This window comes from Argiope bruennichi, chromosome 10, assembly GCF_947563725.1.
Source record: "Argiope bruennichi chromosome 10, qqArgBrue1.1, whole genome shotgun sequence".
In the NCBI taxonomy this organism is placed as follows: Eukaryota; Metazoa; Arthropoda; class Arachnida; order Araneae; family Araneidae; genus Argiope; species Argiope bruennichi.
The window spans coordinates 16,048,967-16,066,760 of record NC_079160.1 but is presented as its reverse complement, the minus strand read 5'-3'; the positions used below and the strand labels follow the sequence as shown (position 1 = coordinate 16,066,760).

Here is a 17,794-nt window from a genome sequence, read left to right as displayed (position 1 = left end):
CTCTGATGTCGTCTTCGTCATCTGAATGCGATTCAAAATTATGAGATCGATCCCAGAATAGATCTAGTGTTGCTTTAAAATAGGAAGTAAATAAAACTAAACCCAAAAATCACTTTGGGAAAGTATTATTCTCCTGATTCAATTAAGAATCCATAAAAAACTGATATATACGGAAAATGTATAATTTTTGTATTAAATATATAAATTCCCTAAATACTTTAGTTCATCTTTTAAAATCGTTATTTAATCCTTTATTTTTTTCTATTGTCTAATTAGATGCAACCTTCCGTTTGAAATAGTGTTATATTGCTTTAATTAAGAAACACGATCATTTGAGATGTCTTTAAATTAATCAGTTAACTATTTTGACTCTTCGGAAAATGTGCATATAAATTGTGTCGCAAACATTTAGCAATGGCGAGTCTAATCGTCAAGCACAGAGTATGTGTAATATGAAATTATGTTGTAATAAAATGAAATTTATTTTTTTTATTTCAATAATCGCAGCTTATTTAATTAAACTAACATACATTTTTTGCATATGAACGAAAAAAACATAAAAAATTAATTTATTATTTTAATTTGCTATTAGAAAATGGTATTGAGAAAAGAAAAGCATGGTACAGTCCATAATAAACTTTTATTTGTTCCTTTAAATTCGACTTGGCCTCAAAGTATTTCGAACATCTTGAAATTTAAGAATATGAGTTTTTACTAACATTGTAATTTAAACTGTGAATTTTCACTACTTATTACTCCCGACGAATAAAGTCGTCATAACGCAAAATGTTGTGCTCTTCCATGACGAATAAAGTCGTCATAACGCAAAATGTTGTGCTCTTCCATGACGAGTATACTCATCAAAAACAGTTAACTGGTTAACCGACATATTTGATCGCATTATAATATATGAATTTTAAATTAAAAATTTTTTAAATTCAATGTGCGAACCGAATTTGGGCACCACAGTTAAAGGATTAATATTTCACTTTCTTATTTACATTCCAGCCTTAGTAACGAAATTTTACCGACAGATAAATGGCGCGAGTGGGAAAAGTTGAAGAAAACCTTGATTTTGATTTTTAAAATTTAAAAATACTTTAATCGGTCGCACGTGGGAAGCTCTGAAAATCATTTAAGTGGACAGTCTGAAGAGCTTTTCCACCTATTAGTCGCATTTAACGGGGAGGATGATTTGAGGAAAAATATCCGAATTGATTTGGGTGGGAAAGTTGGAGGAAGTCTGACCCTGCATCAGACCTTGGAGAGAGAGAGAGTGCCCTTGGATCCGACGGACAGTGAAAGTGGTCGTTTTCATCACTCGTTGCGTCAAACAAAGGTCACATGCCGTAATGGACACATTGAATCGCCACCCGATGTTTATTCCGAGTTCGAAGTAGTAATTTTTTCGCCTTTTCTCACACCGTTCTTCGAATCTGTGAAAGTGGCCTTCCGCTCCTTCGCCCACAACTATGGATTAGAAGCACACGAACTCTCGACATTCTGAGTAATAATTTATGAATTTAATTTTTTTTTGGAGGGTGGTGATTATATAAAAGATATTTAAGCTCCACCAATATGACGTAACAGTGAACTCCCCAACTCCTCAGGGTCACCAAATTATGCGAGAAAATATTAAAGCAGCGATTCCATATATTTTGTAATATGATTATATTGACGAGGGTGATTGCATAAATAAAAAAATTCAATAGGAAAATTATCTCCCCCTCACATTCTCATATTCTTAAGCAATATAGTCGAAGAATAAGAGAAAGTGAGAAGTGTTTCGTTTTCCTCACACAAGCGAAGAACAATTAGAATGAATTTTGGATCAGCACGCCATCCCAGTTGACTGGTTGGGCTAAAAATTGGATATATATTTATATTAATAATAAGTCTGTGTGTGGGGGGGGGAGGTACTTTCTAGGTTGGACCGTTTGACCTTCAACTACCAAATTTAGCACAAATATACCTTAGAGGATAAGAATATGCATCTCGGAACAATTTTTTTATAATTTTAAAAATTAAGAAAAAATTTGGATTTTTTATATTAACTTCTAAAAAGTATCTAAAAATATGATTTTTTTTCACTGTTACAAAATTTGAAAAATTATCTTTTAATGATATTAATAGTCTTTTAAAGATTTAATTGAATAGTAGTGATATGATATCAGTTTAATAATAATAATTATTATCGATTTAATAGTATCAGTTTAATATTTCCTGAAATTTCCTGAATTATTTAGCTAATAGATTACATTGTTAGTCTGGAATTCAAACTGTTTTCATAGTTTCATTAATTCATTTCCTCCATTTCTGAAAAATATTAAAAGGAACTCTGCTCTTTTTGTTAGAGGCAAATAAAAAAAAACAATATTGCGAAATTTAGAAGGTAGATGAATCGGGTATTTACCTTTTTAACAATGATGTCATAGGACTGCCTCCAATATTAAGGTTCATGGAAAAGATAAACAGAGCAAGTAAGAGAATCTAAGTAACATAGAGCAAAACGGTTCTAATAGCAAACATCTTGTCGGATCATGGACATGAAATTATATCTAAGCGACTTATCTCAAAAAACATATAACCATTATTGCTGGTCACCTGAGGCGACAATTTATAACATTCTTGTAAAGATCATATATATCAAATTTCATTTACCTTGTTTATTGTTTTCTGAATTATTCATTTTATATACGCACAAACATTATTTTCCCATGAATAATATTGTCTAACATTCAGTTTATATAATTCGATATTAGGGTTACAGATAATAAAATCACTTAAATTTTCACTTTGTCAACGCGATCCTCTCTCTCCACTATATTTAGAAAACCTTTCTAAATTAGCGAATCTACTTCTCAGTTACATAGATAATTACGTACATTACACGTCTCGATATTGAAAAAATCCAACCATAATGATTTGACCCTCATTTTCTTTTCTTTTCTTTTCTTTCTTTTTTCTTTTCTGACTTGATGCTCATCGATGAACAAGCAAATGCATTTGCAGGATTCTCGAGATGGCCATGTTTAGTTATGTTAACGTTACGTTTTAAAGCAATGCTATGGTTATTTGGGGACGAATCTCAATTTTGAACCGTGATCAGATGACGAGGATGACACCTGAGATAACACCATCCTCTCCAAATGTTCACACCACACCAGCGGAAGGGTGTTTGACCCCAAAGGATTTAACGCGCACCAGATGCGCTTACACGACGGTTCTTTGGTGGAATTGGATCTCGAACCTGAAATCCTCCTGTTCCGAAAGCTGAGACTTGGCCATCGCGGTCCCCAAGATGGCTATGAATTGGAATCATTCGTTTACTTAATACGTTCGATACTACGCCGTACGCCTGATCTTCGAACCAACTATCTAATTAAAGGATTCATTTTCTGTTTCTTAACACGTTGACTGCCTTGCCATCCATATTCGGGTGACAGCATATGTTCTGTCTGAGTGCAGAATTTGATGCCAGTAGAAATTGCCTATATTTAGTTTATATCTCTTTGTTTTAAAGCAATGTTCACTATGTGAAGCACTAGTAATTCACACTACTATCGAATTTGATCCTCGCTTCTCTTCTACAATTAAGATACAGCAAAGTAAGAATCTTATTTAATAGTGACCCAAATCATAAGCATGAATCATAGCAATGAAAGTGTTATAGTACAGAAGGGTTAACCAATTAAGATGGATGGTCCGGTACAGTTAGTAGGTGTGTACCACAACGGAGTCATGCGGCAATCAGCATGTTAGAAACGTTTGATCAAATATCTTTAGGATTATAAGCATTATGAGATGATTACAGTTAAAGAGTATTTCATGCTTTTCGGAATGACTTAATTCTTTCCAATACTCTCTATTTTACTACAGAACAAGCATACACGTTAAAAAAATATATTTCTTCAAAAATATTTCAATTTGATGCAGCATATTAAAGTTCATGGTCATATTGATTATGTGTGCATTAATAGAAACTACATTAGCTAAAATCGCACGCATTAAAGGAAATAAAGGATATCACTACATAATTTTAGGTATAATCTTCTTGCACTTATCTGAAGAAAAAAATAAATAATCTTGATTTACAATATCAAGATCTATTTTATACCAATCAGTGGAAAGATTAAGATTAAAGTACAAAAATGAAACCATAACAATATATCGCAGTTTCAAGTATCATGTAGAAAAACAATCACCATTTCCTGCCAGCCCAAAACTATTTGCGAGCTATTTGAGATCCGTTTTCACAGTAAACATCGAAATTTACTTTTTTTTCAAAATAAACATAACACCAAGCCTCATTTCAGAATTCTTTTTCAACCCTATCAAAATCAGTTAAACATCTCAATCTTGGTCATGCGCGAATCGTTTCACTTCCCCCCCCCCCTGTTCACTTCGAAATGACTTTTCACGCAACTTTCGCTTGGAATTTTTCAACAAGAGTTTTCTCTTAGATTATTTGTCATAAAAGCCAAATCGCCAATCCCATGAAGGAAAGAAAAAAAAAAGGCTTTGTGTTTCGATAAACAACAAACAAATCGATATCCGAGGGAAAAGCTTAAAAAAAAATAAAAGAATAGTAGCCCTAAATTTATATTTCATACAATAAGCTCGTTAATGAAATCGTTCAGCGTTCTGTACTGTACTGTACTATAAAGCAAATAATACCCTTTGCAATGTTGCAATGAATATGCGATTCCTTTCATAAATTGTTTTGAAGTATTAACCTTTTGCACCTCGAATGGTGCCTCTCACTCACCATTCAAGACGGTGCATCACCTCGACGTTTTATTTATTTTTTCAATTTTGATCGTTAAAAACACCTACAGAATGGTAAAAAGATGTAATTAATTTTTCGGGGAAATTCAACTTAAAACAATTATATATATTTATTTTTTTCGGAACAATAAACAAACCCTTGTATTAGGTGAATAATTATGCATCGAATTACTTACGAAATTTGGCACACTCATTTCTTAGCATCTATAAAGATTAACTGCACTTTTGAAAAATTGTTACATCCTAAAAGAGGCGAAATGGGGCTAGAAGAATTCAAGATGTTTTTCGCTATAATTTTGGAATTATTCGACATTTTTGCACCATATCCTTTTGTGCATAAAATAAATATTGCACAAAAATTGCAATTAAAAAAATGAGCTTTTTAGTGATTTAAATTTTATTTCTACACAAATGTTTCACTAATTTTAATCAATGCTTCAAAAATTAATTTCAACAATTTATAACAATTCCCCCCTCTCTTGAAATATTCATTTAACATATATGGCTAAAGGATGGGACAAGTGTCGTTTATCCGAAGCAATTAATATTAATTAATCACTGTTCTAATTAGAGTTGAAGGTTCTAAGGGTTGGTGCAGCCGTGGTTACAGCGGCTTGATCATCATAAAACAAAAATTAATTCGTTCTTTTCATAGACATTTAGATACATTCTCCTCTTATACCTATGCTGTTCATTCTCGGGTTTGGAAAACCTTCGCGGTTTTGAGCCTGTGTCAGGAGGCATTTATTTCATCGCAAACGGAATGAGAGGAAACGTATCATTTTGATCATTTATGTATCATTTGTTTACATTATGCTTTATTTTGTTTATTATTTGATTTCTGCAGAATTCTTAATTTGTGTTTTTTGATATTGGCAGAAAGTACGATTTAGCAAAACTGTTCCATTGCTTTCTTTTTCCTCGTGATTGATTAGGGTGGTACTACGCACATCCATTTCGTTTATTCATCCGAAATTGATTTAACTCTTTCGAATATCTTTTCCCATCCATTTACTTCGACTTGAAACAACCGATCATAAATATCCTCTTCATTGCAAATTTATGTAATAGTCCTAGTTCATGTTTGAACACGTGGATTTCAATCCATCAGTGCTTTGGAAAAGTAACATCAGAAAAAATAGATGGCGATTCATTAATATAATATCCCAGCAGAAATTGAACTAAAAAGCATCATCAAAGGTTTAAATTTGTTTGCAGCAATTTGAGATAAATATATATAAAAATGAAATATTTGAAATCCTCGAAGAAATGGGTTTCAATATATAATAATATAAATAAAAATCTTGTCACTATTGTTCATTCTCGGATTGGGAAACCTTCTGCGCTTTTGCGCATGCGTCAGAAGACGTTTTTTCTATAAAAAAAGAGGGGTCAGAGGAAAAATGAAAACAGGAAATGCTTACATTTAGTAATAGGATGAATTCAGATTACTAGCGGAATCATACGAAATAACTGCTTATCTTCCCTGCATGCCACCCTTTAGCGAAGTACAATCTTCAAAAAGGGATCTAGGCCATATCCTTTGCTTTACTCTTCCCATTTATTTTTATAGAATTGTTTATTTTTTATTTAGACAATATGGATAGTATAAGTAGTTTCTTTAGGTTAATATAAACTAAACATATTATTGGTGTGAATACTCAAAACAATATATATTTACAATTTTTAATTTTGTTTCAGTAAGCATTTTATAGTTAATAATTTAAGTTCATTATACTCATATAGATTCCTCTAAATCTTGAATTCGAATTCTTTGATCATTGCAGTATATCTTTTTGTATTTCATATTAAGTCAAAAAGATGTACCTAAAAGATGAGTAGAATTTGGAATTGGCTCCTTGTTGCATAAATGCATCCAGTTATAACATTTCACGCTTAACGAATTTTTATGTCAAAAAAATTCGACTAAGACCTTTACCAAACAAGGCCTTGAGTATTTTGTGTGACCATGAAAAGTGTTTAGTCCAGTTTAGTTGAAAAAAGATTCGCCCATCCGATCCACCCAATCTTACGCCAATTCGTGAGTCTTCAAAAACTGAATCTACGAGACTAAACACCAATTTCAAGAAGTTAAAAAAAAAAGGCTAGTATTGCGTGGAAAGACACGTTCAAGATCAAGATAATGTCGATAAATCTGACAAAAGAAGCGGCCGCGGGGGGGGGGGGGGTTAACGAAAAAATATACAGAACAGGTATTACCTCTTTTAGTATGCAAGTTTCGTCTAAACTCCTGAAGTCAATGACTGTTTACTTTCACTTAAAAGCAGATTAGAAGGACGCTAGATTTGTTATAAAAATCTTTCCGTCTTAAGTAAAAAATTTCGAATTCATGGTAGAGATGGGGGGGGGGGGTGGCATCTCCTCCACCTCAAAAGAAAGAAAAAAAAAGAATGCCAATTTGAGTAGAAAAGGAAAACCTTTAAATACGTTTTTTTTTAATTGATGATGTTGACATTATAAATTCATTTAAATCAAAGAAAAAATTATATGGAACAGTGGAAAATTTTTTTAGGTAGTAGATCATGCTTCAGAAAGTTAACATGAGATAATACATCATTAATTTATAATCACCGATTTTTATTATTTTCCATTATACTAAGTTTACGAAAGTAAATCTTATCTATCAATTCCACCTCCAGACTTAAATTTATCTCCAAGTTTGAGACCGAAACCATCTGAAATCGCTTTTAGATTAAAGCACTTTTTAATCATTTCTGTACTATACCAAAATTATCAATACCAACTTCTATCTAATTGTAGATCAATTAATGATGCGGGTATTATTCTGACACAAAATCCTTTTGTAGGATAAACTGCGCCGAAGCGTAAGATTCAGAACATAATTGTAATTTCTTTTCAGAAAGTAAAGTAAAAATGTCGTATAAGGAATAGAACTAAAGTAGACAGATGTTAAAAAAGAAAAAAAAATGAATAAAATATCATGAAAAACATCTGCTTATTTTGAAAATGCTAAGATAATTAATATTGTGGTTTTTGTCCAATTCAAATCGGTAAGTCACAAATATCGGAAACCAAACTGTTTAAATCGTAGCGAACTCAGGCCTGTACAATCTATTAAACCATGTCGCACAGTTAAAATGTCCTCACAACGATTGCAAGTTGGTGTCGGAGAAAAGTAAATATTTGTGGGTAAGGCTTCAATGACCAATCCCAATCAGGTTAAGATGACATAGTATCTGCGGTTTAGAGAAGAAATCCATGGCGTTATCTTAGGTTTTTGCCTTGTACAATTTATTTTTTATATTTAAATTCCATTGGGTTTGCCGCTTTTGAAAAACCCATTTTCGAATATATACTTGCATCTCAGCTTACGGAAGAGCCTGCATATAAATCTCATTTGCAGATTTGGTAACAGCATCGGTTCTCTTATTTCCCAAAATGAGAAGGAATCCAAGAAAATAAAGCATCAAAGATATTCAGGAGTAAATTAAATAATGATTGGGAAGTCTGTTTTGTCTGCGTGCGTGTGGGGAAATGGTAATTAAACGATTCAGCGAACTGAAAAGGCGAAATTGAATCTATCGAAAAAGCCCCACCATTAAAAAAAAAAAGTAGAGCGGAGAAGTCTCTTAAGCAATTGAAGCGAATTTCGGTTTTTTTCAACTAACATTAAATATTAAAACTTCGACCAAGTAAATGAATCAGAAAGAGACAACGAATTGTTTCACTACAACAAACATATAATAAAAAAATATCTTCTGCTGATTCCTAAATAATTGGGTTCATTATCATAATAATTTATATTTTACTAAGAATTCACAATCATCATCAAACAACTTTGCGCTCAGATTCTGATTAATTTCGATGTATTAGAATGTACATAAAATTGAATATTCGTTTGTTTATTTGAACATCGTACAATTCCATACTCCTTGACAAATTCAAACGAAATTACGCTTGAATTCGTCAAGGAATATTCATTCATCATATTCCGTAATGCTTAGAAAGGTTTAACTGGACTATTAAATCGTTAGGACATCCTAAAAGGGGTGAATTCGGGGGTAGCAGGATTTTACATTTATCCACTTTAATTTCGGAATATATTATTGCACAAGAATTATATTTAAAAATTAGCTTTTCAGCGATTTAAATTTTATTTTTGTACAACTATTTAATAATCAATTAGTACAGCTATTTAATAATCAATTTTTTAAAATAAATTTTAAAAAATTAAAATGTGTTTTTTTGTTGAAGTATTAAATGTACATATGTGTGAAGCAGCGAGACAGGAGTATTGTTTATCTGAAACCATTAATATTAATTACTATTCTAATTTAAGTTGAAGTTTCTAAGACATTAAGAAATTGCATGTAAGAATTCGAAAATTGTACAACTTAAAATTGTATTTCATCTTTACTTATGTCTGTCTATACTAATAATAAAGATGTGTGTGTGTGTGTGTGTGTGTGTGTGTGTGTGTGTGTGTGTGTGTGTGTGTGTGTGTGTGTGTGTGTGTGTGTGTGTGTGTGTGTGTGTGTGTGTTTGTGTGTGTGTGTGTGTGTGTGTGTGTGTGTGTGTGTGTGTATGTGTATGTGTGTGTGTGTGTGTGTGTGTGTGTGTGTGTATGTGTGTGTGTGTGTGCGCGCGTCTTGGCGCTATATAGAAAAGATTTTTGACTAAGCTCAAACAGAAACTCGTCTCATTACATGCAATCAATGTCATCCGCATATGAGTGAAGGGCAAGGGCAGGACATTATCCGTTTTACTTCCTCTCTTCCCGTTCATGCAAAGGATTGTGGGAAAAAAACTAACGCAAAAGCCTACATACTTTTTTATTTTTTTAAAATTAGAAACTCATTTCAAGGAATTAAGTTCGACGGACTCCACATTGAATATTCAAATTCAATTCAATTTGTGAATTCGTATATTGCAATTAAAGAACAAGTTCATCGCTCTCGTATTAATTAGAAAAGATCGTCATCACCTATAACGAGTCTGGAGCAGAGCCTGCTTAGACATCATTGATGATGTAGTTAAAAAGAAGCAATCAAAATTTCAACAGTTTTTTCCCCGCCCCCTTCCTCCTTTTTCTTTCATCTTCACTTAAAGACTTGTAACATATACTTTAAAGCGGCAGTCTCTCTCTTTTATATGTACGCTTACACACAATCTTGATTAACGACATTATAAATCCTGTAAAAACTCTCAAATTCGACTTTAAAAAAATGGCTTGACACTTTTTTTATTTAATTATTCTTCCAGTTGATTCACTCAAAAAATTAAGTAATATTAAATATCTACATATTTAATCAATCATTTTTTATAATAGTAAAAATTCGAAAAACTTTTAACCCATGTTTGCTAGTTTTATTGTTTTGAAGCCTTTTTGCCCCATTTCTATTATGTTTAAAATGTATTCTTAATTATAGCCGCGAGCGATTTAATCAATTATTTTTTCATTGAACTGAATGGCACTCTGCATGTAAACAAACATATAAAAAAATATAGGAAATACGTCATTTTGGCATGGATTATTTCATAAAAACTAAAAAGGCATACAATATTTGGATTCAAGACAAAGTGCAGCGGCCATTTCAAAATCTTTGTAAATATGACTCATTTTGTGAAGTTTCATAGCAAACTGAAGAGCATCAAATTTGCGCTTAGATAAACTAGTTCTTCTCTTTGATGCATTTGGTTCAAAATTTGTTCTAGAGCTCAAATTATATCCATCGAATTATTTCTATTTAACAATGAATCTTTTTTAACCATCTAGCTCTTTGTGTTTATGAATTATCGCAGTGCACAAGCTATATTATGTACATTCTTTAAAATATCGATATTATATATTTACAATAATATATCGATATTATATATTTACGATACCTATACTTTGTGTATACTTATTTTTAATCGATCAAGTATTTGACGATTAAATACTTATCTTTACTAATATCAGAGGTAACTAGCGGGGGTGGTCTCTCGAAAGCTTTCTCGCATAAGGTTATCTAATAAAGGTGTTATTTAAAAAGAGCGCCTTGAATGACATTAGTGTACAATAATTACGAAATATTAACATTTGGCATGAATTTAGTATTTTCACTGAATCTGTGATCCTTGGCGAGTTTTTTGGCGAATAATCCCTAAATTAATAGTATTCGAATTTGCAGTTTGGGTTTTAGATTCGTTTCTCTCAACCGAATGAGACAAAAATTTGATACAGAACTGAACGTGTAGTCACAAAATCACATACTAAATTCCAGATATTTAAGTCATTGGGTTTTTGAATTATCCCGTTTACATGCTTCTAAAAGTACAGACCGACAGACACTGAACCCCTCGTTGAATTTGGCTCAAAATTTTATATGTGTCTACACCATAGATGTTAAATTTTTGTACCAAATTTTATCCATCTAGTTCTCTTTGTTTTGAAGTTATCAATTTAACATATATCCGAACAGAAGAACAGGCAGACTTCCTCTGAATGGATTTTTCTCAAAATTTGAAAGAAATTTTACGAATTTAGTTTAAGAGACCGTATGTCAAATCTCATCCATCTTCCTCAAAGCGGTTTTCTTTGTTACATATGGACAGACATAATCCTAAAAATGTGTTTTTCGAACACAGGGAAGTCAAACATGTAGATTCGCGAGTTCAAATTTTTTGATAATTTAAATACCTTCTCTATACTTTGTATACACGAAAGTAAAATTGTATAAATTCGATGGCGGCAGAAATACTTGCAAGAGATACAAAATTTTTAAAAGATTAATTTTACATCTTCCAAATTCCAGTTGAATAGTTTAAATAAAGGTCTCACACGGATCTTGGGCGGAGGTGTCAAAAAGTGTCACCACAGCCCTGTCTCAACACACGTGTTACGCCCAAAACTCGACTCAGAAGATTTGTATTCTAACATTTCACACATGATTGTTGGGCGAGAAGTGTTTTGTCTATTAAAAATGTCCTTTTTTAAGCAGAAAGTTCTTAGAGTGCCAATCTAACTCTTCCGCATATGCTTCATTGACTTCGAAAAGGTTTTGGATAATTAGATTTCATTTACACTGATAGATATAAGCAATGCGTATTACGAAGAAACTCTTTCAATAAACTGGACAATTTAGTTTCACTTTTTACCATATTAATGGTGTATTTTAGATTAATCTTTGTTTTATTTATATAAAATATTTAAATTTTATGACTGCAAATGGTCTGACATTCATGTTTGCATTATGTTTTAGAAGCAGATGTGCGGTCTTCATAAAGTTTCTAATAACAAAGTGAATTTAATGGGGTATATGGGTCTCAATATATTCGATTAAATGTTGATAATATCCTAATATTTTATGATTAATCGAATTTATATATTTTACAAATTTGTTTGGCAAAGAAAATCAAGGGTTTTAGTCGACTTGTTTGTGGCTTCTCAGCATAGCGGCTCTAGACAGCTGTTTAGTTAGAAATCCACTACTGCCCATTTAAAAACTGCTTTTAAAATAGTATCTTATTTTTTTTATTAGAATATCATACATAGATATCCGGATGAGATGAGATGTATTTTTAAAGCTAAGCCAGATATACTAATCAGTCTATTCTAAAACAAAAATGTAATTTAAAAAAATTTAAGACCAGATTAGAAATTTAAACAGTGCTAAAACAACAAGCAAAACTACATTGTCTGGACAATATATTTCTAATTGCACATTATTTTTGAGAGGTAATATAATTTCACATTTCGATTCCTGTAGTAAAAAAGCAGACAATTAAAAGAATCTTATCAATCGAAGAAAATTATGAAATTAATCATTTGATTAAACAGAAAACGGTTCGAACAACGAAATTTGATGACAATTTTTTAAAAATTACGCAATAATATTTTTTTTAAAAAATCCCCAAAACCCAGGAACAATTTGCGTGCACACACCTTTTTACCAGTATAGATTTTTTACACAGGCTCCGTTCTGTAAACGAAACAATTTTGAAAAGCATTCTCGTTTTGATTTGAGTCCTGTCATTTTGCACATAGTCCAAATTAAAGACCGGCAATCGACCGTATTATATGGCTTGTGGAGGGGTGTTAAAGACTAGTTATAGCTATGCGGTGATTTTTAAAAATTTTTTAATTGGAATTTTTGCTAAACGTGTTTTGTTTTTTTAATTGGCCCTATTACATTAGCAATACCAGTACTCAATCGAAATGAGTACTGAGAAGTTGAGCACAAATCCTGCGTTTTAGCTAGTAATTAGAGAAAAAATATTTCGTGAATTTGATTTTGAATAGATATTGATAATTTTCAAATCAGTGGGAGGTAAAAATCTGCCATTGATTTGATTCAATTGAAGACTGACTTTTACTTTGATTCTTTAAATATTTTTTTTAAACTATAAACCGCTTAATATCAATCATTGTCACTATGCCAAATAATAATAATTAGCATACATCTTTTTTTATTTCATTTCATAAAAGAATGCGAACGAAAAAATATTTTAAATAATGTTTTTATTGTTACAACCTGTCCCAGAAGAGAGGTAAAATCATTAAGATTTCCAAATGTTTTGTGCATATGATAAACGAATGGTTGTACAATAAATAGTTACAAGTGAGAAATTCTTATATTTTTAAGAATTGGAAGATTTTTTTCATGTATTGTTATAACCAACCCCTAGTCCCCTACTTAAGAAATGAAAAAAAAAAGAAAGAAAGAAAGGACTAGGATAAAAGGAAAACATTTTTAAAAAATCCATCCTCCTATGAAAAAAATAAGAAAATTAGTGAAGACTATTTTGAATCAACATTCAGATTTTGAAGGGGAAAAAAATTCTCACAGCGATGAGTACAGAAACTCTGACAATATATTATTTAATAGCATATTCTGTAAACGATCATTTAATTTTGAGCTGCGATCAGACGACGTGAGCAGCTCTTGAAAAGATTCCTTTTCATTCCTCTCCCCCCCCCCGCACATGGAGGGAGACATTTAACCCCAAAATATTAAGCACAAGCTAAGAAATATTGAGTACAACTCAAGAAATACTGAGTACAATGCTAAGCCCTTTTACACAGCGGTTTTTCGGTAAAATTGGGGTTCGAACCAGTAGCAAATACACCATGTGGAGATATTACAAACAAGCTACTATGGCCCACAAATCTGATAAAGAAAAATTAATTCAAATTTTTATATGCAAATATAAGGGAACAAAATATGTGCGATAAAAAGCAGTCGATCAATTCTTTGGAAAACTGCAATTCTGACTGACTGATCTTTATGTTGATTGGCTAAAGAATATTGTTATTTTACTATAAACTACTTGATAAAATTTATTAACATTACGCCAAATGCTAGTAATTATCAATGTGTTATGTACTTTAATTAATAAAAGAATGGTAACGAGATAATAAGTTTGAATATTATTGTTTTTATTGTTACAACCTTCCCCATATTTGGCACAAATGTAACAACAGTCGGCAAGTTTAGAAAAAGTATTTCTTGGGCTAAATTTATCAACTTTTTAAAAATTTTCTATGCATTCTATGAATGAGTAGTTAAAATATTATAAAAAAAAACACCAGTTACAATCAAGAAATCGCAAATACGTTGAAAAATGATTAATTTCCCAAAAATTGTTACAACTAGCCCCAATCTTCTCCTAGATATAAACAAGTTTTGAACAATTATTGATTAAAAAAAAATACTGACGATTTATTTCCAAACATTAATTTAACAATCGGAAAGCATCTAGTTAATTGAAATAAAGCTATAAAGGATATTTTTTTTTATAATAGAATTAGTTCACGTTAATAAGTTTATACTACAAATGTCATAGCATATATATGGCATTTTATTTTCCAGCTAATAACATGATAAATGGATGAAATGGAAATCGGAATTGAACATTTAATGTATAGCATTTGAACATGAATTTCCTTCATTTAGTAAATATAAAGTATCTATTATTGTTAGTCCAGACTTTTTTTTTTTTCAAAAAAAATTGCAAATCTAAAAAATGAGAAATAATTTCCATATAAAATAAAAAGTAATATTTTACATGGAATAATAATATATAATTCCATATAAAGGAAAATTATTTCCATATAATATTTTATTTTTCATACATTTTTTTTTTTTTTTTGTAAAAAATAGATAAACCATTAAAGAAAGGAAAACCTTAAAATTTTCACAAATGAAGGTTTAAGGCTAATACATAGCTTTAAATTTAAAAAAAAAAAAAACGAAAAGAATTTCTCATGATGTACATTTTAATCCACTGAAATTTCAAATTTAAGTCTAGCATAAATGACAATGAATTCATAGATAATCTCTTAAACAAAATAAAAGATATTAAAAATGCGAATTTTAGTGATTCAATACATTTTTAAGATCACAAACTTTTTACGACGTCATTTTAAAGCTCCAATTCCACACTTTAATAAAATAAGCAAAATGGAAAGATTCAATAATAATGGAAAAGAATTCCGATTTACATCATTTGTCTTATATATTGAAAATAAAAATGTGGCAGCAAAAGCTAAAGATCTGAAAGAAGTGTCATTCGTACAGAATCATAGGGTTAAACGAAAATTGTCTTAAAACAATATTTGCACATAACTTTCCATATATTTTCTGCATTGCAATTGCCATGCAAGTTCAAAATCCTATGGATTGCATCTAATGAGAATTTTCTCAAAATATATTCAGTACTACTATTTTCTTGAGATATTTTCAATTTCCTTTATTTCAACTTGAAAACTTCATAAAAACCAATTCAAAATACTCATTTCGGAATTGACAACAAAAATGATCAGAGCGATCTTGCACGGATGGAAAGAATAAAGAACCCCACATATTAGAGGAGCCAATAACCTGTTTCGGAAAACCTATCAATTTTGTTTTCGATAGAGAAACTAAAAACAAATGGCTGTTTATATCAATAGAGCCAGCATTTATTTTTTCAACAATTTTTAAATAACCTACGTAGATTATAGAAGCGTTGCTTGCAAGCAAAGTAATGAAATACCAGTTTTACGAACGCTTGTTTTGGCAATAATTGGCGTCAAAAGTCTTCGAAAGATCGCCTCGAAATTGTCGTAACTCTTGACTTCATCTGAAATGTTGCCAATAGTTAAGAGCATTCGAAATATATATATATAAAAAAAAAGTTTTTTTTTTTTTTAAATCGATTTTACTACACATATTAGATTTGGTCATACTAAGCATTTTAAACTGTATTTCAAATAAATTTTGAAATACAGTTTAAAAAAAGAAAATGAATAGGGCAGAGTTTGAGAATAAACAAAATTTAGATTATCACTAAGATTTCCTTACTCATCGCTTGTAAATCATTTGCATAAAATATTGCTGCCATTTGGAAAATTTTGATGCAATACAATTATAGTTTGTTTGCGTGGATTGTGGTATATCGGGCAACACCACAATTTTCCTGATTGTGATTTATGCCTCAAAAACAAGATCTAACCACGCTATACCAAACACATTTTGAATAATATTTGTCCATATTATATTTCACTTTAAACGTCATTTGAAGCAATTGATGGCATATCAAGAGACAAAATTCTTTGAATAATTATGACAAATAAAACATTGAAATATATAAAATGTTCATATTCTTTAACATGTTACAAAAATTTTGAAAAATCCGAAGTAAATCTTTCAACATTAAAATAAAATATGAAGAAAATAAAAAGTTATAGTATTTAAAATTGTTCAATAAGATACAGAAACATATTTATGTGAGAAATGTAATCCAAAAAATCTTTTAATTATAAAAACATTGGTAAAATATTAATTGCCTTAAATATAAAAACCTTGCTAAAAATATAATTAAACAGTAACATTAATTGTAGTTGATTACTTGGTTTATCGATTTTATTGATTTAAGTCATCTTTATTAATACTATACACCAAACACAAAGTATAAAATACCCACCCATTTATAATTTTATATTATTCCTAATTTGAAGCGATCAATAAAATATACGATGAACATATTTTTACTACTTTTTTTAAAATTAAATACAAATTGTTATACCAAACTTATCATATGAAATATCCACGAACTTAACATTTCATATGTCATGTAAAACAACAAAATCCTCAAAATCACAATAAAATGAAAGATTCAATATGAATCACTTAACATTTATTTTAAATCATTATATTTTTAAAAATTATGTAGAAAATAAAAATATATTGTATAAAAATGTTTATAGCAATACAGGAAAACATTTTTATGGGGAACGTCGTCCAACAAGTCTTTATCAAAGTGACGGAATCTATAGGTAATTATATTTGGATGCCTATTGAATTATGTATCAAAATTTTGAGGCTCCTACCTTTTCTGTGGGGTGTTTGATGTAGGATTTGCAGGACGATCCGTCATGACTCATGGTTGGCACCGCAGGAAATTCACCGCCGGAGCACCGCACGCATGCTACCCTCAGTAATCCGCGCTTTTCTCACAACAAACACACGGAGGTATGCTCTGACTTCGTCTTCTTCCCTTCACCTGAGCCTGACCTTCACGGGAGCAGTGAAAGTGATGGCAATGAAGTGGAAATCGCTGCCTACCCCCTCCCCCTTCTCTTCAACTTTTTCTCCGCCGATGACCGGTTCGGGGATGACGGGGAAAAGAGCCTCAACAAGTGGTGGCTGGAGGGAGAAAAAAGTAAATTTTCTTCTGCTGAAGAAATGAAAATCTATTTTGAGGAATGGGCTAACGCACCGGACAGACAACTCCGGGATACAACGATTTGGGGCCCATCGAATTATTGGTTTTAATACAAAAGAACTCTTTCAACGTCAAGGTCGCCTCAATGTTATAGTGAGGGGAAAAAGAAGGGGTATAGATGGCCTGGGTATTACGTAGATAAATCGTTGATGTGTTTATATTTCTTTTTAAAGGCATATGTCATTAGGGAGAAAAAAAAAATAATATGCCATAGGCAATAAATTTATTTATAAGTAATTTATGATAACTGACCAAGGGGTCAAATTAGGAACCACTT

The 17,794-nt window shown here is 31.0% G+C and overlaps 1 protein-coding gene across 1 annotated transcript in view; it reads right to left on the bottom strand.

Moving 5' to 3' along the window:
* LOC129988691 (uncharacterized) overlaps positions 1-17,340 on the bottom strand; it is a 107,889-nt gene extending 90,549 nt beyond the window's left edge. Inside the window, exon 1 of the mRNA XM_056096965.1 lies at positions 17,123-17,340. Coding sequence (XP_055952940.1) covers positions 17,123-17,176 — 54 coding nt within the window. The 5' untranslated portion in view covers positions 17,177-17,340. The remainder of the gene's footprint in view (positions 1-17,122) is intronic.
* Positions 17,341-17,794: the final 454 nt, after the last annotated feature.